General features: G+C 44.8%; 1 protein-coding gene across 6 annotated transcripts in view; it reads left to right on the top strand.

Moving 5' to 3' along the window:
- CABIN1 (calcineurin binding protein 1) overlaps nt 1–23,017 on the top strand; it is a 1,028,293-nt gene that overhangs the window by 491,469 nt on the left and 513,807 nt on the right. For 4 of the 6 annotated variants that reach the window (XM_069215153.1, XM_069215154.1, XM_069215151.1 and 1 more), the window contains exons 26-27: nt 12,445–12,623; nt 20,566–20,748. In XM_069215153.1, the coding sequence (XP_069071254.1) occupies nt 12,445–12,623; nt 20,566–20,748 (362 nt within the window). The remainder of the gene's footprint in view (nt 1–12,444; nt 12,624–20,565; nt 20,749–23,017) is intronic. The other 2 variants (XM_069215155.1, XM_069215156.1) reach the window with 1 other exon arrangement.

Below are 23,017 nucleotides of genomic sequence, written 5' to 3'. Positions count from 1 at the left end.
TATAATAGATATGACATGTACGTTTGCTGCCGCATTTACAGTTAACTAGCCTGTAACAAAAACAACCAATAGATAAAAAGGTGCACTCTAATATGAAATATAACAACACTAAAATTACTAATAGATAAACATTTCCGGCAAGTGCCGGCTTGAAAGAATGGTCCATATGGAGCAGGGGGGAGCCAGAGGGCATTGATGTGTGGGCATGGATTTACCCTGCCCAAATTACTCATGGTTCAAAGTGCGAGGTACTCCCCCCGGGGGCCGCCCGCGAGCCCCGCGCCTCAGCCGAAAACACGGCAGCAACAAACGACTGCCTCCAAGCAGCCAGAGAGACGGGAAGTTACACCAGCTCATCCAGACAACGGAAGCGGAAGGAACTTAATTGCTTAGCATATGTCATCAGCTGCACGGGGTGTGAGGGAAGGACCACGCGTGAAGTCCGCTGAGTCCGAATTTGTGTCCTGTTCCCGGTCCGCGTCCATTTGCGTGGATGAGGTAGTGGGCGATGCGTTTACGAAGCTGGATGTGGCCCGCAGGAGCCGGGAGCGTTCGGACTGTGCCTGTTCAGGTGATGGTTTAGCTCCACGTTTTTTGCGTTGTCTGCGGCCCGAAGTAGTGCAAGAGCTATTGTCGTCCCAAGTGCTTGCGACTGGTGGGTCAGCCAGACCTTTGGCATGCAGCCAGGTCCAGGCATCCTCCGGGGTGGTGAAAAAAAAAAAGCGAGTGTCGTCCTGCACCCGGAGTCTGGCTGGGAACATCAACGCGTACTTGATACTATGTTTGCGGAGACATGCCTTAACACGGTAGAAAGAGTTACGTTTCTGTTGTACTTCTGCCGTAAAGTCTGGATAAGCAGAGATCAGCGCATTTTCGAAGCTTACCGGACCAGATTTGCGGAATAACTGTAGGATGAGATCTCTATCGCGGTAGTTAAGGAGTCTTACTATGAGCGGGCGTGGTTGTGAGCCAGGTGAGGGGGGTCTGCCGGGGATCCTGTGAGCCCTTTCAACGGAGAAAAACTTCTGAATGTTGCCTTTGAAAATTGTGTCTGTGAGCCATTGCTCTATGAATAATTCAGTGCTAAGGCCCTCAACACGTTCAGGGAATCCCACCAGCCGAATATTATTGCGGCGAGACCTACTTTCTGCATCCTCAGTTCTGCGTTTTAAGGAGACCACATCTAACGATAGGTGCGCTAATTGCGATTTGAGATCAGACACAGTGCTGGGTAGAGTTGCAGTATCATTTTCAAGTTCGGCCACCCTGTCTGCTAGAGCGCGTTGATCTGTGCGCAGTAAGTTGAGGTCTTCTGTTACCGAGCCTATTTTAGCTTCCAGGGTGGATCTAGTGTCTAGAATAGCTTGCAGTATCTTATCGAATTGCGAAGTATGTGATTGCAGGGTAAGTTCCAGTTTCTCCAAGGTCACTTGCGTGGTAGAGTGGGCCTCTGAGGGGGATGAAGTAGTATGGTCCATTTTGCTAGGGGGTGCACGTGGGGTCTTTGGCTTGACCATTTGGTAGGTGCAGGAATACGAAGGCGCGAGACCAACAAGTGAATACGCAGTGGTGTGTACAGCCGAGTCAGGCGTTACACCAGTTCGGCCTGGATATTGAGGACGGGTGAGGCAGGACAATGATATTAGAGATTAGTAGTCTAATGCGTTGACTACTACTTACACAGCCTAAAGGTTATGACACTGATAAAGGTTCCTGGTGCTATTGTGCTGAAGACGAGCCACTACGGAGTTGTTAAAGGTTATAGCTGTACCGGATGTTTTAGGGCTCAGGGCGAAGACCCAGCACAACAGCTCGCTGCGACTCAATAAAAGTTGCCGAAAGGCTCACCTCTTGCAATCAACCGGGTCCGATGTCCGCTTTATTACTATCTTTGTTACCTCACCCCTCCTGAGGTGAGGCGCGATTCGTTGGTGTAAGGGGAGCTGAATAATAGAGACTGCTGTGAGGAAGCTGCACGTCGGCGAAACGGACTTTGTCAAGGCATCATATTTGGGCTATCACAGCGGATTATCCAGTACAAACCACCCGTCCATAGGAACAGTGGGCCTGAAATTGCAAGCCAGCACCCACGAGCCACGCCGGGCGTGAGAACGACACTGAACCGCCACACTGCACGACCACGTCTTGAAGTACCTCCTCCAGTATACTATTACAATGCAGTGCCGTATCTTCCAGGATGCACCGCTACCTTGTTTGAACCGCCGGGGTAAATGTCAATAAAAAAAAAAAAAAAAAAAAAAATGGCGGTCGCAATCAGTTTGGCCGTGCAGCTGAGTTTTGTGTGCGGTCCGACCTCCGGGCCGGCCGCGTTGCTCAGGGTGGTCCACAGCAAGCAGGAGGGAAACCGGGACTCCAGCTCCACTCGCCGTCGTCTCCGTCAGTAAATGGTGTCCAGTCGACCTCGCTGCGGTAGGATGCGAGGGAAGAGGGGCGGTGAACACCAGGTCGGCGGCAGCGACGCCCGGGGCAGCCCCCGGCAAGCGGGAGGAGAGCCGGGGCACCGGCACCACCCGCGGCCGTCTCCCCTCAAAGCCGGCATCCAGGTAAACCCGCTCCGGCAGGTCGCGAGGGAGGAGGGGCGGCGCCGCCGAAGGGAGAGCCCCGGCGGCGCCGCTATCGCCAGTCAGGCCCCCGGGACAATTTAAAATCCCTGCACCTCGGATGAGGCGCAGGCGCCGGCGGTCCGCAGCTCCGGTCCCATCGAGCAAAGGCAGCAGCAGCGGGGCTCGAAGGATCCTACGGTGTGCACAGGGCGGAAAGAGAACGCGGTCGGCCAGACGCCCGCCGCGTCTCACGGATGGTGGCGATTTTCAGTGTTTCCTCGCCTCTCCTCCGCTTCCCGGCCTCGGGCAGCGGCGCGGCTCCCGAACGGCCCCCCAGGCGACACACGCGCCCCACGGAGGGGGGGCTAGAGTGCTATAATCAGGATAATTGTATGGGCCAGGGATCGGAGCTGCAGTTTATGCTGCCGCTCCGGTCTCCATCTTGGCCACGCCCCCAGGGTTGGCCAATTAATGTGGCAAGAAAAGTCTAGTTATGAATTTACAGCGCCAGTAGCTCTAACTCAAGCAAATGCGAGATCTATTGTGTTGCAAATGCTTGTTAGATTCCGATAGTCTAAGATAACTTACTTTAATGTATAATAGACATGCTCTGCAAGCTTTTTGCACTGTATGACGAACTGTGATTTCAAGTCCGTAGTAGCCTAGGAGAACTTTTATGTAATGTGTTTTGCAAAGATTTTAATTAATCATGCAAATAAAAATTCATTCAATACAAATATTTAATCAGTTTAATTTTTGCAGAGGAAGGAAGTAATCTCACTTCCACATATGCCATTGCTTTCGTTTACCATGGTCACAATGCTGATGTTGTTAAACAAGTTGTCTGATTGCAATTTGCAGTGAGTGCAGTTATGCAGTGTGTGGCTGCAGTGGGATGAAAACCAATGGGTGCCCAAGCAGTGTGGTGAGATTCTAGATTTTGATTTGACTGAAATTGAAGATGGCAGTATGCTGGTGCAAGCACAGCAGTTCAACTCATATCTGATCCGAAGCCTGACAATGGGTCTTCAACTGCGGGCAACTGTCTGCAGCACACAGTGAATGAAGTGGGACAGCAGAAGTGTCAGGAAGCAGAACAGCTATTCCTATTTCAGCTGTTCGCTACACAGTGACCTAAATGTGGATGACTTGTCATCTTGCTTTCTGCTACAGGAAAGACTTTGAACATGGCATCAGATTCAACTCTTATTACTCACTTCCTGCATTGTCCACACAGCTTAATCAGCACTTTATCAAGAAGATAAAGACTCAACTTCTGACACTCTGAGAACAGCAACCAAAGTGTTTGTTCATTTCTTGCATTTGACAACACCCTATTGGCTGGCATCGACAATTCTCTTTGGCACTCTCCAGCTCGAATCCTTTGATGTATAAGAAAATTCAATATCTTCCTGAAGCTGAGCATGCTGCACTACCTCTCAGCTGAAGCAAACCTCATGTTTGAAGTTTGCTGCCTTTCATGTAAAGCCACTCACAAAAATAAACCACCCTACCTGACTAAATTACTAACTATTTCAAATGGTCTAAGAGATCTCAGAAGTGCAAACCCCTGTCTGGAAACACTGAGGTTCAAAACTGCCCTAGCCCACAACTAGTCACTCTCAGGTGCTACCATGGTCTACATGAATGCTCCATCTTTGGAGTTCTGAACTCAACCCACTCTGCAGACATGAAAAATAACACTGTTATTACCTCTTCCTGAAAGAACCATATTGCTTCTAAGCTCTTTTTGAGCTATTGTTGACATAGGTTTCTGCTTTCTCCCTTTACCTCTATATACCTCGGAAAAAAACATAAAAACGTTACCAGACCTGCAGGGCAAGTGACTTGAATAATCTAATCATCTTAACTGTAATGCTCTTGACCCACCAACTGTCTCAAATTGTGTGACCCTACGCAAAAAAATTATTTCACTGACCCATCTTTTTCTTAATTTTTCTTCACCTTCAAATATGTGAGATCAGCTTGTCTGTTATACAAACAACTCGTTTGTTGAATTTAATAGTCCAAACTTATGCTTCATTTATTAATCAGAATCTAGCCCGCTTATAGGGTACACATGACCTCTCACTTACCTCTCAGTTCACTACTGGCATTGTCATTGGGGCAGCGTCAAGAATGTTCCTCAGTTCATTTTTAAAAACTCACTTTAAAAATGTATAACCACTGCATTCAGTGGTAGCACACTAGCATATTCTTGATTGAAATGACCACAGAATTTCCCACTGAAACGCAGTTTTTTTAAACCACTTTTTATTGTTATTCTAATGGTACAAACCACAATGTAGTCATGACAGTATAAACTTGTAACTAACATCACTGCATTTGTTCCCAAAGGGTCTAAATATGCTAAGCAACGGCCTTTGTCGTAGCAGGAGGCATTGGTTCAGTTTTTACAGAATCAGCAAGCATTAATTCAAACTTTTGCATTCGACAGGTCATAACATGTACAATCAGATAAGATCACCACATATGGGCTATAAAAGTGGTTCGACACCGGTTATGAGCGTACAAGCGAACAGTTCAAAGCATACAGTAAGTAGGTAAGCATAGTCCACTCCCAAAGGGAGAGAGTGGCCGATAGGATGCATCAGGCAAGACTCCAAAGAGCAGATTCTAAAGTAAGGCAGGGGGAGAAGGGGGTGTCAATCTCTTTTCCCAGCATATCATGCAAAGCTTTAATCAATCACGGATCCCCATGTAATGTGCTCCCACTCCAGTAAAATGGGAGTTCTGCATGAGCTTTGAACCTTCCCTCTATGAAGAGCTACTGACTCAGCTTTGCCCCACTTCAAGGTGGCTGCAAACCAGTGAGACAAGTCGGGGAAGCGAGTATCTTTCCACTTCATAGCAATGGCCCTTCGAGTTATGAGTAGGGACAGGTCTGTAAATTGGTTGACAGCACTTCCCGCCTTATTACGTTTGAATAACCCCAGCAAGCCAATTTCCATGCTACATAAATTCTCCCTCGCGTGAGAGTTGTCAGAACATCCGTGATCGCCTGCCATAACAATAGCGCTTCTGGACAAGTCCAAAACATGTGTGCCATATCAGCATTCTGAGAACCACATCTGGGACAATTTGAGGCACTGTGATATATATTCTCTGTAAGGACACAGATGTTAAGTATGCTCTATGTAATATGTTGTGTTGGATGTACTGGAATTTCACATTGCATGACACTCCACGCAGGCACAGAGGGACACTATCCCACTCTTTCATACGTTAGGGCGTGACCACCGTCATGTTCCCAATACTGCCTGATGGAATGTAGCCTGTCATGCAGCATTTGAGCCATTGCTCGGTTGAACCAAGTGATTAAGCACTGTCCATTACCCATTATGTGAATTGCATGAACTAGAGGGTGTGTCAGGTCCTGTGTCTATAATCTGCCAGTTGCGCTGCAGTTCAGCCAGCAAAGCATATAAGATAAGAAATTACCCAGGGGCAGATTATAGTCCACACTGAGCTGCTCAAAGGACATAAGGGCAGCCTTTTGGAATAGTGCTCCTAGGGTATCTACTCCCTCTGCCTCCCAGAGCTCTATCCCTTCTCTCCTGAAGAGTTCCCTGAGGGGGCGTAAGGAACTAATGCATATCTCAGGAGAGTACGGTGTGTGTGTCATGGAGAGTCAAAGGCTTCTGGTATAGCTGGCGTACACATTGGTCAGGAGTTTGTTAGAGGGTGGAGGGAGTTTCCCTCTTGGCAGCAACATCTAATGGATCTTACCGCTTGCACGATCAGACTGGGGAAGACACAATTTGTGCAAGTTCTGACCCGCCAACCGTAAGATTGCCATTGCGGTTGTACTGCCAAATGATAATGCTCAAAGTTAGGAGCCCCTAGTCCCCCTCTGTCAACCAGTCGTTTGGAGCTTCCAAAGTGCTACACATCGCCGCACCCTGTTCCAGAGGAAGGCGCGCATCATATCATGTAGTGTGCGGAAGGTGGAGTTCGTATGTAGAGACGTAAATTGTGAAAATAATAAAGGAACTGGAGGAGCATTACCATATTAGTCGGGGAGACCCAGCCCTGTACTGTAAGCAGAATGTAAGCTGCGGTCTCAGGGAGCCAGTGGCCAGAGAGAGATTGCCATCTATCATGTCCTGGGGGGCATGGTATATCCGAATCCCAAGTCAGCAAAATTGGTGAGGCTCCTATGTGGAGTCCCACCATTAGGTGGTGTGGTGGACAATCTCGGCTCAGAGGGAACAGGCACATCTTCGCTCAATTTATGCCCAATCATGAAGTGTTGTGAAACTCAGCCAGGGCTGCCTCTATTTTCCCCAGTCCTTACCTTATGTCACAGATGTAGATAAGGACATTGTCTGCATAAAGGGAGACTGCATCCAGTTCATCCCCCCCAATTGGATACCCCAGTCCTCCCCAGTGTGCCACAAGTGCTGGTCCAATGGCTCCACTGCCTGCGCAAATAAGAGCAGCAACAGTGGGCATCCCTGTGCTTTCCCAGGCTTATCTCTTTCAGAGTCCAAATGAGTTGGCCAATCTTAACTCTGGCTATAGTGACTGTGTAAAATAAGCAGATGAGGTGCAACAAGCTCACCGTGATGCCAGACCGTGAGACCAGCGCGACCATATAGGCCCAGTGCACTCTATTAAATGCTCGCTGTAGGTCGAGCACTAAGCAAGAAGTGTACGGTCATCGGGATGAGCCATTTCCAATAATCTGCAGAGCCTGCAGATAATAAGGGTTGTGAAATGATTAGGCATGAAACCTTTTTGGTCAGCGTGTACTAGCTGGGGCATATGTTTCCGGAGGTGGCCAGCAATTGTCTTACTGAGGATTTTGTAGTTCGTGCCTAACATGGACAAGGGACGGTAGGATGCTCAAGTGGGGCCTTTTCAGGTTTCAGCAACAAAAATATGAGGGATTTGCAATGAGTTGGAGGTAACCTATGTTCCTTCAAGGCTGCCTGATATACCTTCAATAACTTGGGTACTAGAATGTCTTCATAAGCGGAAGGCCTTCCAGGCCGGGAGTTTTACCTGTACCTGACCCTCTGATGGATGCCAGAAGCTCCTGTTCTGTAAGGGGCAGCTGCGGGTCTTCTCAGGCCAACTGATCTAGTGACAGTGAAAGTCAGGAATCGATTAATCATAGTGATTGGCGTGATTGGGCTCGAACTGTAGAGCAGCCAGGCCAATAGTCAACCAGACTTGTCTCCCTCAGCCTGCATCCTAGCCTAGTAAGCCGGGAAATCAAAACATCACAGTTGAGTGACTAGTTGGGCATGTCGTTCCCTGGCATCTGCAAGTGTGTGGTGACCCGCAGGGGTTGCACAAGATTCCCCCTCTAGCATGCCGAGGAACTGCGCTAGGGAGACTAGTTCTCTCTGTACATCAGCCCTTACTTCTACTACAGCATTAATGTAGTGTTCCCAGAGCATTACTTTAAGTACCTCCCATTCTATGAGCCTGCATGTTGCTGTACCCCAATTCTACCCCATAAATTGAGTCAGCATTCCTGGGTCGAGTCCCGAGACATACTACCTTCCAACATCACTGACTGAAACCGCCACGTTGGGGTGGGGGGCAAGCGGCTCCCCATTCCAAATACAACTGCACGGTTATGGTCAGAAAAAATCTGACCAAGATATTCCCTAGTCTTCACCCTTGCATGAAAAGCTGAATGGCAGAGAATACGGTCCAATCTCACATATAGGTCGTGGATCAGGGAGTAATTAAAGTAGCTCTTTACATCCAGGTATAATTCGCACCAGCCGTCTATTAGCGACCAATGGGCAAGCCACTGCTTGTGTCCTGCCTCAGTCACTACTGCAGGGGAAATCAGCAGTTGGGGGTGTGATTGGTCGATAACTGAGTCTAGTATGCTGTTAAAGTCTCTGCCAATAAGCCACGGATTATGTTCCCACTTGTGAGGATAACCGTAAAACGGGCCAGGAATGCTTGCTGGGCCAAATTTGATGCATAAATGCTGCCCAACAGAAGCGGCGGTCATAAAGCTGTCCCTCTTTAAACACATATCTTCCTTCGTGGTCAATTTCTGTGGCAGTGCATTTGAAGGGAACAGCCGGACATATCCAAATTAAAGCCCCACGGGCAAATCCAGAATGTGTAGTACAGTAAAATTGCCTGCGGCATCATTTTTATAATCAGACATCTCCCCCACCATGGGCGTCTCGTGAAGAAATGTCATTTGAGTGTTGCAGTGCATTATGTATTGCTGGACTAAGTGTCGCTTACGCGCTGTCCCCATTTCCCCATACATTACAAGTAAGTACTTGTAATTTATTCATGGAGCATTAGAGGAGTGAGCTATAGGCAGCACCCAGTGCTGATAAAGTGTGTAATGCATGACCTCCCAACATTAGCAAGATTAACTTTATCTCCAACTCCCCTTCCAGGGTTAGCGCAAGAGTGTCTAGTACCCATTCAGTGAACAAACAGACCCATAGCATGGGAACTCTGTTAGGGAGACCTCATGAAGGTCTCCAACTAACAAGATAGGAAGATTGTCTGGTGAGGGGCAGTGACCGGTAACATGAACCAACACCTAGTCTCCTGATAAGGTAAAGTAGAAGTTAAGCGCAATCTGGACAGGTGTGCTCTTCTTAGCCTACTCAACCTGTATATACTACATGGAAAAAAGACGCCAGTGTAGGGATGAACAGACCCAAGGAGGTGCCAGATGTGGAGAGAGGTACAGAAAGCCCAAATCCACACAAGCATGCATGTTTCAGTGTTATAAAAAGAGAGTTAAGCCAATAAATCTGTAGTTTGTGAGGTGACATTCAGAATGACCGTTTAAGAGTGGCTGCTTAACAAGGCAATCAAGCCAGAGTCTGACAGTGAATCCTCAGTGAGCTCCAGGGAAAGGGGGGGTGCTATTCTGACGCTAGGTGTTACAGCCGTTAGTGTGCGCTATTGCTGGTCCTGTGCCTGTGCCAGGGAGGGAGCCCCCTTTGCATGCGGCACCATGCCATCTCAACCTTGCTGCCTACATCCCCTTCCCCCCTCTCCTCTCCGTGTAAGGTCGTTGTGACAGATTTGTCCGGTTGGAGGATTCATAGCGACGTTGTTCCACCCAGTCCCAGGCATTGGTAGGTTCTGTAAAAAAAAAACATAACTGGTCTGATTGGCTATGACTTTCAGCTTCACTGGGAACAACAGAGAGTAGGTGTCTCAGTCATTTTTTGACCTCCAAGAAAGAGGCCTTCCTACTCTGCACCCTCAATATATAATCCAGTAAGAGGGAAATACGTGCATATTCCTATTGAGTGGGGTCTGCAGTGCATACAGCACTCAGGATTGTTTCCTTGTCCTGAAAGTTCAAGAGATGGATCACAAGGGGTATGGGAGGCAATTCAAAAGATGGCCTATGTGCTGGTACTCTGTGCGCTCACTCCACCCGGTAGTGTGGGGAAAGGGTCACCGGAGCTATTACCTGGCAAGCCATCTTTCAGAGAAAGAGACAGGATCATGGCCTTCCGCCCCCTCTGGAAATCCAACACCCTGGAGATTGTTGCACCTGGAGTGTTCCTCAGAATCCTTTGCTCAGTTTTCCAGCTCCTGCACCCTGGTCACCAAGGTGCTGACTTGGCTTTCATGGTCTGTGACCGTGGGTTGCATCTCCTTGAGGGTGCACTCTGTCTAGGTGACTCATCCCAACAGCCTTTTATGATCCTCATGCAACAGGCCCATTAAAATTGCCACAGCGTTGCCTCTGGTGCACAAGTCTTGTCTGGTATCTACTAAAGCTGCTAATATTTTATCCAGTTTATCTGTCGGGAGGGATCCTCACCTTCATGCACACTCTGCCTTGGGGATCACGTTCCCTGACGACCCAGTGAATGTGTCCTCTGTCTCGCCTATGCTTCCCAATGTTCACCCATTACAAAGGAGGCGCACCAATAGATGTGTGCAGACCCAATGAGAATGAAGGAGAAAAACAGAGGGGTACCAGCGGGATCGCTCGTCGTGCTAGGGTCACCACCGACCACCAGGACACTACTTGAGGAGGGCAAAGGGCGTAGGCAATAATTGGAATCACTGATCAAACACAAGTCACCTCTGTAATGTGTAGTCCAGGGGTTGAGTGCTAGGCATCAGGAGGTCGACCGCCGCTAATCTTGGTCCCTCGTCATGACACCATAGGATCTGCAAGACGTTGTGTGTCGGCGCTCACCGACATATGTAACTTGCCTCTCGTGGCTGCAAGGATGGCAGGTGAGGAGAGGGGCATGCGCAGTCCTCAGTCACAGCTGGCACTTTGAGGCACTCTGAGGGCAAGTGACCCCACCCCTCTTCACTCTGGAAGGGGGGGGCCCTCCTCTGCCGTCATCAGGGTGTGGGTAGGAGTGAGCGTGACCCCAGTCCTCCCTCACACCACACTCAGTGACTCCAGCGACTGCTTGCCAGAACTCACTGCTGCTGCCCAAGTCCTACGTCCCCTGCCCTTCCAGGTGGATCAAGTGCCAGTAAAACAGTTCACCAGCACAAAGCCTGAAGAGGCCTCCAACAACAAAGAACGCTGCGTGTGCCAAGCAGGGTGTCAGCAGCCTTCTCCTCGCTCTGCTCCTTCCCAGGAGTGGGCCGCAGTCTGGTTGTCGTTACCGGGACGGGAGGTCCGCAAGACCTGCAGAGACGACCCGTCACGCTGACTAGCTCCGTTCAAGTTTGTCAGCCCATCAGGCGAGGCCCCTCACCCAGCTCCACACCGGGGATCTCGCACCTCAGGAGAGTGCAGCAGGTTGCTATGGCCTGCCACGGTTCTACGGTTCGACAAAGTTATCCCCAGGGTCCTCAGGCTCAGCTCGCCACACCGCCCTACTATGGGGGTGGCCCAATGTCAGGATATGGTTGGATGGCAGCGAATCGTGGGTCAAGGCCGGAGCTACCATAAATTGCATCTGCCATCTTTCCACGGTTGGCAGCGCCCCCACCCACTCAAATGCAGTTTTACTTATTAACCTACATAACGTACAAATGATAATGTGTGAAAATAGGGTCTAAGAAAATACTTAGCATTTGTAAATCACCACATAATGCGTTCTGATTTGTTTGGGTCCTAATAAAATCTTGGTTTTTATCACACTTCAAAATTCCAAGAAATGCACTTTCCTAACTGCTGATATATTTTGAAATATTTGTTTAGTTCATTTACAAGCTATTTAAATGTTATGTTTGAAAAACTGACAGGCTGCAGCTTTTTATTTCACACTCCCTGTACCCCAGCATGATTGTCAGACAGTTCATGTTGCAGAATATCTGAACATAGCAGCCAGAGAAAGAAAAGTAAAAACTAATCTCCAACATAAAATAATTAGCACTTTTTAAGAAGACATAAGCTGACATTTGACCTCTGTCTCTGAATGTTCAGCAAATGTCACAAGATAAAAACAAGATTTAAAGACATCTTATTGTTCATTCACTTTCTGAATAAACAGAATACCTGTTCTTTGCCAGCTCAAGCTCTCTCGCCAAAACAGGCCAGTAGCTTGACTCACAATAGCCACTGGGCAAATATATTTTTTGAGGCCTGCTCTAATTTCACTGTCAGTACTTGATTCTGTTTTCTTTGTAAAGTACATTAATCTTCATGTGGTACAGGAGCAATATATTTCATAGTTAAATATATAAAGAAATATGTACCTATTGAAACAAACAAACTGAATGCCTGCCACCCAAAAATGTTGCAAAGTGTTCTAAGTCATTCCCTTCAAAATAGGATGTGGTCTAAGCATTTGATTCTTGTAGGACATTTCCACAACGGATGCTTTCTGTTACAGGTATGTAAGTGAGCCTTATACCTCAGTTAAATATGCCTTTATTTCTATCATTTCCCTTGTCTGACCTACTTTTTTCCCCTTCTCTGCAGGGACAAGGTGTGCATGATGGATGAAGATTCTCACTCTTCGGCTGGGACCATGCCAGGCCCTGGGACGTCTCTACCCTCATCTTCTGGGCCAGGTCTGACATCTCCACCTTACACAGCCTCTCCGATTGACCACGATTACGCCAAATGTAAAAAACACCGTCATCGGCCCACACCGGACGGTACAGTCCCCGATCTCTCTACTGCCAGCACATGGAGGTGCCCTAATCATTGGGAAGACGTGATTTGGTGGTGATTCATCATTTCACTTTTGATTGCTCCATAGAGAGATTAATGCATCTGTATTAACACGGGCAATAATGCTGTACACTAACCAAGGTGGTACTTTTTTACACATCTCACTAAGAGGGCGTCCACCTACACGTTTCTAAACGGGACAGAATAGTGGTACGGAAACCAAAGTGACCTGTAAGGCGAAAACTTTCTGCACTAAAATGCCTCTAAATTACAATGCTGTAATGCAAAAAGTTTTCGATTGTGTTTTTTCATGGCAAGGTTTTCCAAAAAGGCCAATTTGTTGTAGGTAACAAAAAGTTGAATATGCCACACTTATTTCTCCATGGTCTCTTAGAGATGCAAATTTTGCTCTTAGAATTTGGAGAAGGAAGAAGTATTGATGTTAAGGATCACATAGCAATGCAATCAATTTCAGATTGTCAGTGTTGTGTGTATGTTGACTAATGTTGTTTGAAGTGGGAAATGTATCTGGGCAAGCTTGGCTGTCCTGTTTGGAGTGAGGAAAGTTCTGACTTTTTCCCAACTAATTGCTTCTCACTGCAAGGAAGCATGCATGAAAGTCTTGAAGGTAGAGGCATTCTTTCTGCTTTTTGATTTATTTTACATTGCATCAGTAGTATGACATTCTGAGATCATGGATAAAATGGCAACTTCTATCTTTGGTAGGCAAGGGCACTTGTTTGTGTATTTTCGGGTTAGTAGCACATGTAGCATGAATTTGTAGGGTTTAATACATACATAAGGTCTGTAGTGTGGGTTCACTTCCGTGCAAAATGGGACCTTGAAGAAAATCATGTTTATCAAAAGGTTAGATTTGATAATCTGTTTGTACGTTGAATAAGTAGGTAAGTTGGAAATGTTATCCAAAAAACCTGGGAATAAGCACAAGATATTACCTAACTTGCACAAAGCTCAATCGTTGCAGGCCTTTTTGTGAAAGGACTTTAAGGACATCAGATTACTTCCTTCTCAGAGATTCACAGATTGATGTCACATTAACACTTGGGGTGCACAGAGACGCTACCATGTCACATTGACTTTTGTAGTCTGAGGCCTAAGCCTGAGACTGGATAGAACAGCCCTCTCCCATGCTCTCATTCTTTTAGAGTCTACCACCAGATAAGTCTAATATTCTCCGCAATAGAGACTAGATATATCTTCTCTTCTAGAGTTTTTTTTGTGTGAGTGGTTATGGAGAGAGAACGAGAGATATAGATACAGAGATACATGTTTAGAGAGGCATACATATGTAGGGATAAATAGATAGACTTTAGTTAAGTCATATTTTCTTTATTACTTGTCTCCTTTTGAATTAGTTTATGTATCCCTTATAAATCAAACCTGATGAACTGCGCATCTTGCACGCTGTCCTTTTCTCCGTTCTGAGTGAATTTTAATAGGAGTTAAATGTTGATGTTTCTTCCTGCAGCTGAATAAATGCCGAAGGTAGTCTACAAGAGCCCTAAAGCCATATTTCACATTTAGATCAGGATTTATGGCAGTGGGCCCTCTGTCTCCTTTCCTTGTGTTTGAAAATATTTTCATCTTATCTTTTTTTGAAACTATATATTGTAGTAAGATAACTCAGTGTGTATTGCACAACTGAATTAGTGACCAGTGGGCACAGATTTCAATACTATCGGTGTCTACTCATAGCCTGCAGTTCTGGCATTGTGCATGTATGGCTATAAAGTGTAGAACTCAATATACAGAAATGAGAGTCCCTCTCTAGGTAATGGACTTAGTCCAATTGTAAGAAGTTGGTTTCACATTTTCCAGGATTTTCACCTAGGAGTCTATTCAGCATTTAATTAACTCATACTACGATGGACACTCCTCTATCCAAACTCCTCTGTACTTGGATCTGCTGCCGCTCTTTGTCTCTCACAGAGCCCTGCACTACAACTTTACAGATTGGTGGTCTTTGTATTTCTCTCAAAAGAGGAGGGAGGTTTTCATTGTGAATACCATTTTTTGTGAGCCCCTATCTGGATTCCGAGATGTTTGACGCTGGACCTACTCCGGATGAAGGATGAGTTAGCTTTAAGCAGGTCTTTGTTGGCTTTAGGGATGTTCAGTCCTAGTGTTTTGTATTTGGTCATGTTAGGTTTAAATCCGGAATTGCGCTAACGCTTCTTAGTTCCTCTTCAAGGGGAAAATGATTATGTTGGCTCTGGTAAGCTACTAGGATATTATCTGTAAAGAGTGATACCTAGTTTACCTACTTTTACTCCCTGGATACTTGTTACTTATGGTTTATGCCAGTGGCTCTAGATGAAGGGCGAGGAGGAGGATCGACAAAAGACACCCCTGTCTTATCCCTCACCCAGTAACCACCACCACCACCATCTTATCTTAACTACTGACCCTAATACTAGCAGTAGGATTTACTTGTCCAGTCATTTATATTTTTGTAAACCTGTCACTCAAATCTCTGCTGATCATGGACTCCCTCAGAAAATTTAATCAACTCTGTTGAATATTTTTTCAGCATTGAGTGACAGGAGTAACCCACTTCTGTTGCTCTTATTGTTGTATCGATCATATATATTAATAGTTTTTTTTCTTATTTGCCCGTCTGTCTTTGGGGATAAAGCCAAATTGGTAGATACATGGATCAGTTTATCAGATGTTGGGAATGAGTGGCTATGATCATTGGTGTAGAGTTTTGCATCCACATTTAATATAGAGATTGGCTGATACAAAACGCTATCCTCTGCAGGGCTGAAATCCTTCCTTTGTCATTAATGGGGTCACCATTCCTGATTTGGCCATCTATTTATAGGTCTTAGTCAGAATTCCTGCAAGTGTGGGCCAGAACATTTTATAAAAGGTTTGGGTGTAGCTATCGGTCCTGGGACCTTACAGGCTTATAATGTTTTAATTGCCTTGATAATTTGTGCTTGTTTTTTTGGAATCTTCTAGTGAGAATCCTTCTAGCTTCATATGGATAAAGGTTGGGCTTGTTCTGTAAATAGCTCTGTGGGTGATAAAGAGTGACCTGAAGCCAGAATGTCTGGTCAGGGTTAGTCAGTCAAGCGCTCACCAGGCTGGAGTGATGTAGTAACTTAGCCAATTGTTGCAGAGTTTCCATTCTTTGCTTCCTTCGCAGGGTAGTGTAGCTATAAGGTAAGTTGTAGCCTACAGCTTCAGTGTGAAACCTAGATTATAGAAGATGTGTCTAAAAGTGCATGGTGGCGTCTTGCCACATAAGGAAACCAGTAATAGAATAGAGCTCATGATCACACCCACATGTTTCACTTCCAGTGGACCAAGCTCCTCTGACCAGTTGCTTATATGCTGGCATATTTACCATTCTCTGTATCTCTGTTTTGGAAGACTTTTGTTTAAGATGGTGATTTGGGAGGAGTGATTAAGTGTGTCTGGGCTCTTTTATGGCAGCTTTCCTGTAGTCGTTCATTACAAGTCAGTCTTTACAGTCGTGTTCAGCAGTCTGACTTAGAGCTGGGCCTCCAGCAGTGCCAGAAGCCATGGTACATATTGGTACCAGGCTGTTGTCATTTCTAAGATCTGCAGCAGCTCAGGAGATGCCAAATACCCATATCTTCTTTTTTAATGAATGAGTCATATGTTTCAAGGTGCTGCTGCCATTGCAGCACAAGGACCTGCGCAAGACCCAGATGGAGTAGAAACGATGACCCAGGTTCACTCTGAACAATAGATTGCTGAACACCACTGGATACCTGATCCAAAATAAGACAGTGTTGCAGGAGCACTATTATTTGAGGAATTGCAAACTATGGCAGTATTGACTACAAATATGCCCCTTTAAGATATGATATTTAACGTGCATCCTCTTAAATCATCTTCCTGGGTTGGGCCCAGTGAGAGCATGGTAATGGTTACTTTATCCGCAACAGCTTTGTAGGCTTGTGGCAAAGACATTCAATCTGAACATTTACTGATTCAATAAAAGACCATGGTATTTAAGATCCAAGATTATTTTTTTTTGCACCTAGTGTTCTGGTGGAAATTTCTTTGATTAGTTTCTATGATATTCTTACTGATGTTTTAATTGAGATGTAATTTTATGTAACTGATGTATTAGATTCAGTGACTTTGGTATGATTATGTGGCTATCTAGAGTCTCAAGGGTCGAAATAGAGTAAATAGTTTGAGTTATCTTCATGGCTTGAAATAGTATTGATGTAAAATGGCTATTCGTGGGTGGTAGGTGTGACTAAGTGCACAGCTGTCTCTAACTCTTCTTTTGTCTCACTTCTCATACAAGTGCATGTGTGCAGCTATTTACTAAGATCAGACATTGCCTACCACAAGTGACACCAAAACATATTATGTGTACACCACACTTACATTCCCACTCCCTTTGACCCAGATATAACAACTCTTTATCAGCATAAACATCTTATTTCTTACCACCTTCCCCTCCAGTACATGCCAATGTGTAGCAGCATGTAATATGTTAAGTGCACAGGTCTGGGAAATCACCTATGCTATGAAACCACATCCCACATATGCCACACTTTACAGAACAACACTTCTTTTATAGGTCACACTCCAAATCTGCATTCTTCCAGTCAGTGCACAACCTACAGAATAGCATACTGCCCATCTGCCCTATCACTTTTATATAGTTTAAATAGTGTTACAATACCATATGGCACTATACAATCTCCTTGCATGATGTAAAATTACTAGCAATCCGTGAATTATCCTTATTGTGTGGAATGGATTTAAAATGAGATTATGCTATTCTTCAGACAACCTCCTTCTAAAGTGATTATGACTCCTGAAGCTGCTGATAGCAGTAGAGCTAAAGGACCAAAGGGACATCATCCCATACTTAAGTTCACAACAGCCAAGTCACTGGTTAACAAGAGAAATTTAGAAGCTTCGAACCAAATCGTTCCCCATTTACATCTGGGAGATTGAGTATGTTCGATCATTGTACATGGGTGCTCTTTTTGCAACCCCGTTTGGGAAGAGACAGATGCCTCAATAAATTAAACATTTGAAATACAATTTACAGGGCAAAGTGCTTTCCTTCTGCTGAGAATCAGCCAAGTGTACATTCTCTAAATGCATGGTTAGGGTGGCAGCTTCTCTCTGTTACAAGAGAATTGTATGCCTCTCTACACTTTCAAGGACAATTCATTTCACAAGATAGTGCAGGACTTACAGACAACCTTGAATATTCTTCACTACATTGGTCCTCATTTTAATACAGAAAGGTCTTCAGGACACAGGCTGTCGTCTGTCCAGTACAAGTGCTATCTCCTGAAGGTAACTCTTTTCTTGATTATCGGATATATTATCTGTTTCAGACTCTCTGGTTTCTTCGTTGTCCTGAATGCTAGGCTTCTCAAGTAGCCTAGTTAAGGAACGACTAGGGCTTCCAATATCCCAAAAAATTAGAAATTGGGATGGGCTGATTTATGTGAATGAGGTGTCTCTCATTCTCTATCAGGGCGGTGACATTAGAAGGACAGATTACTGGGCATCTTATTCTAGAGATTCTACTTAACCAGACCATTGTGCCAGATATAACTAGACATAGGTTGAGGTGCCTAAAAGGATAGCCTCTAAGCTCGAGAAGTCATTTTTGACAGAGTAGAAGTATTGCATGAACGTGGTGGTGCTGAGAGCAGTTCATTGGCTCCCAATTCATCTTTTTCAGCAGCTTTCTCCTTCTTTATCTAGCAAACAGAAAACACCATCCTAATGTATTAATCAACAAATAGGGTAATGAGTTCCAAAGTTCAGACATTAGTTGCTAGCAAGGAATATCAACAGTGGGGTGGCTTAAGTGGTATGTCTACAGAGCTTTAGGGCAGAGAAAGTGAGCAGCCCATCCCTATTTGCTTCTCCATACCTCTTAAGCTATATTTATGCTCTACAAGTACAAGCACATACATATTGGGAGGGGAACAAGTGGGTGCTATCACTATGAAGTTCTTTCCAATTAAATTGTTTAAGCTATCAGCCTATTTGCCATAAGAATAACTGCAAAATGCTTCATCTTTGCTTCTATGTGCTCACATTATTGCTCCAGAGGAAATTATTTTCTGATAGACTGGTTGAGGACATTTGTATATGTCTTTCATGCAATCTTTCTGCTAGTGAGTGTGACTATCAAAATAACCCAGTGCACAACAAGGATAGTTATCATTTACCCTGACTGGTTTGATTTGCCTCTCTGGCTAACCAAACAGAATAATTCCAAGACGCTTTGATCACCTCTCCCCAATGTCATAGAAGTCCTTCACCCCAACCTGATATAGTTCACCCTGATCCCTTGGATTAGTACCCCAAACCTTCCTGATTGTCGCTTGAACTTCTTAAAAGAAAAGAAGCCAAACATGTTATCCACACGGATTTCCTAAATCTCAAGTGTCTGGAAAGGCATGTGGATTTGAAAACATGCTTTGGAGAGATACTTCTATCTAATCTTCTCTTGCTGGCTTATTCTGGCCTTCAATTAACATTTATTATAGTTAATTTGCCTGTTAATACCACTCGGAAAGTCGTTTTCCCAGTTTCATCTCTGTCGGGCTTAAGCATTATCGCAGGGAAGCAAATGGGGGTCACCTTTTCATGCCATGCATTATGTTGATCTCAAGCATTTACCCGGAAAGTAACATTCCAAATTGCTGTAAGTTTGGTTGGGATGGAAAATTACTTCTGGTTCTATGCACTTAAGAACAGTACTCTGTGTTCCACCCTAAAAGTCTCTCACAAAAACACATACCTCTTCTTTTCCGAAGCCTTGTTGTAGTTTGAGTTTAATTAATGTGCTGACCTTTTTCCCAAGACCATATAAGCTGAAACTATTGTCCCTTCAGATCCTAGACGTAATAACAAGGGCTCAAAAATGTAGCATAGTAAAATCCAGAGATGTGTACATCGAAACAGCATTTTATCATTAATGGAGTGTTTCCAATATTAATTTTTACTATTTATTACTATCTAGATAGGTCTCATGATAGACGAAAGATTACTTACCTGCAATCAGAGTTCTTATTCATGAGTACAATAGTTGATTTCCAAAATACCTCACAACCTCCTTACAGACCAGAAACATAGTTGGGACTTGAGGATCCTTTCTCTTCTAAGCTCCAAAAATGAACTGCTTTATTGACTCTGCCATTAAAGGTCAGTGCAACATCTGGATTTTTTTGAGTGGTAGTTTTTACTGTCACAATCTAGTATAAGGGCACCATTAACTTCTCTTTTCTCCGTTTAAAAATATTTTCTGTAGTCTATGTTTGTGCCATATTTGGTTAATTGGCCGTTTTGGTTAAATTTGCTGCTTTAAAAAAAGTTCCTTCTTTTAATTACATAGTCTTTTCATAAACATTTTTCAAATTAAAAGCATTTTTTATAAATGAATTCCTGGACATCTCACATTTGTGCGCATATAATTCCTCTGATACTGAATCTAATTACACATATGTAATCTTTCCTTTTACAGTGGAAGTCTGGTTTAATGGTTGATTTAATTCATTCATTAACAATGTGGCTGGTAACTGCCAGATGAAGTTTCACTTAGGAAAAAGTACATGGTATCTGTGAAGCAAATATTGGTAAAATTATTCTATGCTCCCCTTAATATTAGTATAGTAGTTTCTTCGTCTCTCTGCCTTATGTCTATATACGTTAACGTTCACAAAATGGAAGTATGTTACCAGAAGACTGGTGGAGTCAATACCTGCTCTTCATCTACGAAAGCATTACATCCCAAAGTGAAACGCATCAAAAACAGTGGCAGATCTCCAGTTGCATACTATGATTTACCCTAGCCATCATTTCTAAAACTCTTTTACAGCTTTCCAAGGTATGGGTAAATTATTCAATGATCTTAGCTATTTTTTCCCTTTTCTGCAGAGCGAAGTCAAGACAGCACAGCTGTGGTACTTTCTGATTCAAATTCTACTCAGGACATCTTTAATGAACCTGCCAGCTCCCAGGACAGTTCCAGGAAGCTTTATGGGGAGCAAAAGATTCTTCCAAGTCGCCCTGACCCAGTACCACCTTACAAAGAAAACCATCCTGTAACAGAAGAACATGGTATGTTTATATTATGGTAAAACACTTGCAGCATCAGATTCCTGGTCATTCACTATTATGGGAGTCATATATGTCAGAGGAGTGCATGGATTAGGGCCTCTGTACAGGAATTTATCTATCGGGAGATAGTCTAAAGTGTTGTATCTGTCACTGCAGCTGAGGGTAGCTGGCACGTAAAAAAGGATTCACGACTGACAATGTTTTCTGATTGCTAATAAGACTCAAGTGAATGTTGATGAATGACTAAAATGTAGCGCTCTGTCTGCATGTTATATAAGATTTTACTGCCAGAAAAGATTTTGGCATAACTTAATCTAGGGTTGATAGTGATTTATGAAATGTAATTCATCACTGATAACATATCCATGAATAATAATCTACTTAATGAACTACAAGAACTATCTCATTAGTGATAACTTACTTGATCACAGCAAAAGATAAATGCCTTTGAACTTGGAATGGAAAATTGCAGTGCTTCAAAAAATCCATACTTTTTGAAAATGCAGTTTGTGATGATTCTTCTGAAACAAAGTGCAAATAAAGTAATTAATGTTGTAGGAAAGTGGATTATTATTTTGAATGGGCAAGAGTCAACCTCAAATGACAAGGCTAGAACTTGCTAGATCAGGCTTTGAAGATTCATAAAAATGTTACTAGACATGCAGGTCGAGTAACTTGAATAATTTACTCGACCTAAATGTAATGTACTTTACCCATAAATGGGTTTCAAATTGTGTGATTCTAGGGAAATATTTTAGTCTACACAGTCACCTTTTTTCTTCATTCTCACATCTGAGTGCACCTTGAAATATTTGAGCTCAGCAGGTCTGCTGTGCAAAAACCCACTTTGGTTTGATTAAATAGACTAAATATTTTCTCCCAAGTATAAAAAGAATCTAGCCCACATATAGGGGACACATGATCCATGACTTGCCTCTTAGTTTACTAATAGCATCACATTTGAGCAGGAGTTTTTCTCAGTTTGTTTAAACACTCACTTTTAATAAATTACTAAATTCCTAAGAAATGTCCAAATGTCTCACTAACTTGCAGCTTTACTGATAAAACTATGTAGTGTATTAACTGTAATCTGTGTTGTTAGAAATGGGGTCTCTAGTTGGCAGTCGGTTTGCACCTTGTCCAAGTAGGGACCCTCACTGTGGTCAGGATAAGGGAGATACCTGCTCAGATAACCCTCGCTCACCCCCTTGGTAGCTTGGCATGAGCAGTTAGGCTTATCTCAGAAGCAATGTGTAAAGCATTTGCACATAACACACAGTAACAACACTACAAAAGGACACCACACCAGTTTTAGAAAAATTGACTATATTTATCTATTTAAAACAAGACCAAATACAATAAAAATCCAATATACAGTAATAAAAGTATGAATTCTGCAAGATTTACTCAAAAATACACTTCCTTGAAGTCAAAAGCTCCACCTGGGGCTATCACAGTGTCGTGATCAACAAAACCAACAGTTCAGGCCGGCCGCAGCGTCGCGGGCCAGCTACGGTGTCAGGAAGACCAGCAAACAGTACCTTGGATTTATAGGGCGTCATGATCCTCGCAGTGATCTCCGGAGAGCGGTGTTGCTGACGTTGCGGTGTCGGTTCCAGAGTCGGTACAGGAGTTGTCTGGGCCGTTGAAGTCACACGCGTTGCAGATCGAGCTCCGGGCTGATGAAGTCAGGAGCGCTGGCATGGATGGCGTCGGGCTGCAGTGCAAAGTGGGACGATGCGACGTGCAGTGCCCACAGGTCACGGTGCAGGCAGCGGCTCAGTGACGGCATCCACAGGTGTCTGTTGTGGTGTGAAGCGGGGGCAGTGCAACGTGCGGTGTCCACAGGTCACAGTGCAGGCACCCGCGTCGTCATTGCGGAAGTGCTGTCGTCGGTAGGCCCAAACCATCGGGACGGTGCTTTGTGACCCTCACGAGCGGTGTCCAGAGCCCATGGTGCAGGCAGGGATGCCTGGTGACGACACTAGAGTCGATGGTGCTGGCGTGGTGAACCGGGATTGCAGTGCAGGATGGGACAGTGCTTCGTGCTCCTCAAGAGCGGTGTCCATGGGCCACTGTGCAGACAGCGGCGCCGGTGTCAGCAAGAATGCCGTTGTCAGGGAGGCCCAGGCTGCGGTGTGAGCAGGCGATGCCGGAGTGCGGAGCCCACAGGTCGCGGTGCGAGCAGCGGCTCGGTGACGTCGTCTGATGATGGCGTTGGTGAGACCAGCACCGTGGTGCGAAGCGGGGCAATGCGACTCCATGTGGC

The sequence above is a fragment of the Pleurodeles waltl genome, chromosome 11, assembly GCF_031143425.1.
Source record: "Pleurodeles waltl isolate 20211129_DDA chromosome 11, aPleWal1.hap1.20221129, whole genome shotgun sequence".
Lineage (NCBI taxonomy): Eukaryota > Metazoa > Chordata > Amphibia > Caudata > Salamandridae > Pleurodeles > Pleurodeles waltl.
This window is presented reverse-complemented; position numbering and strand designations above follow the sequence as displayed.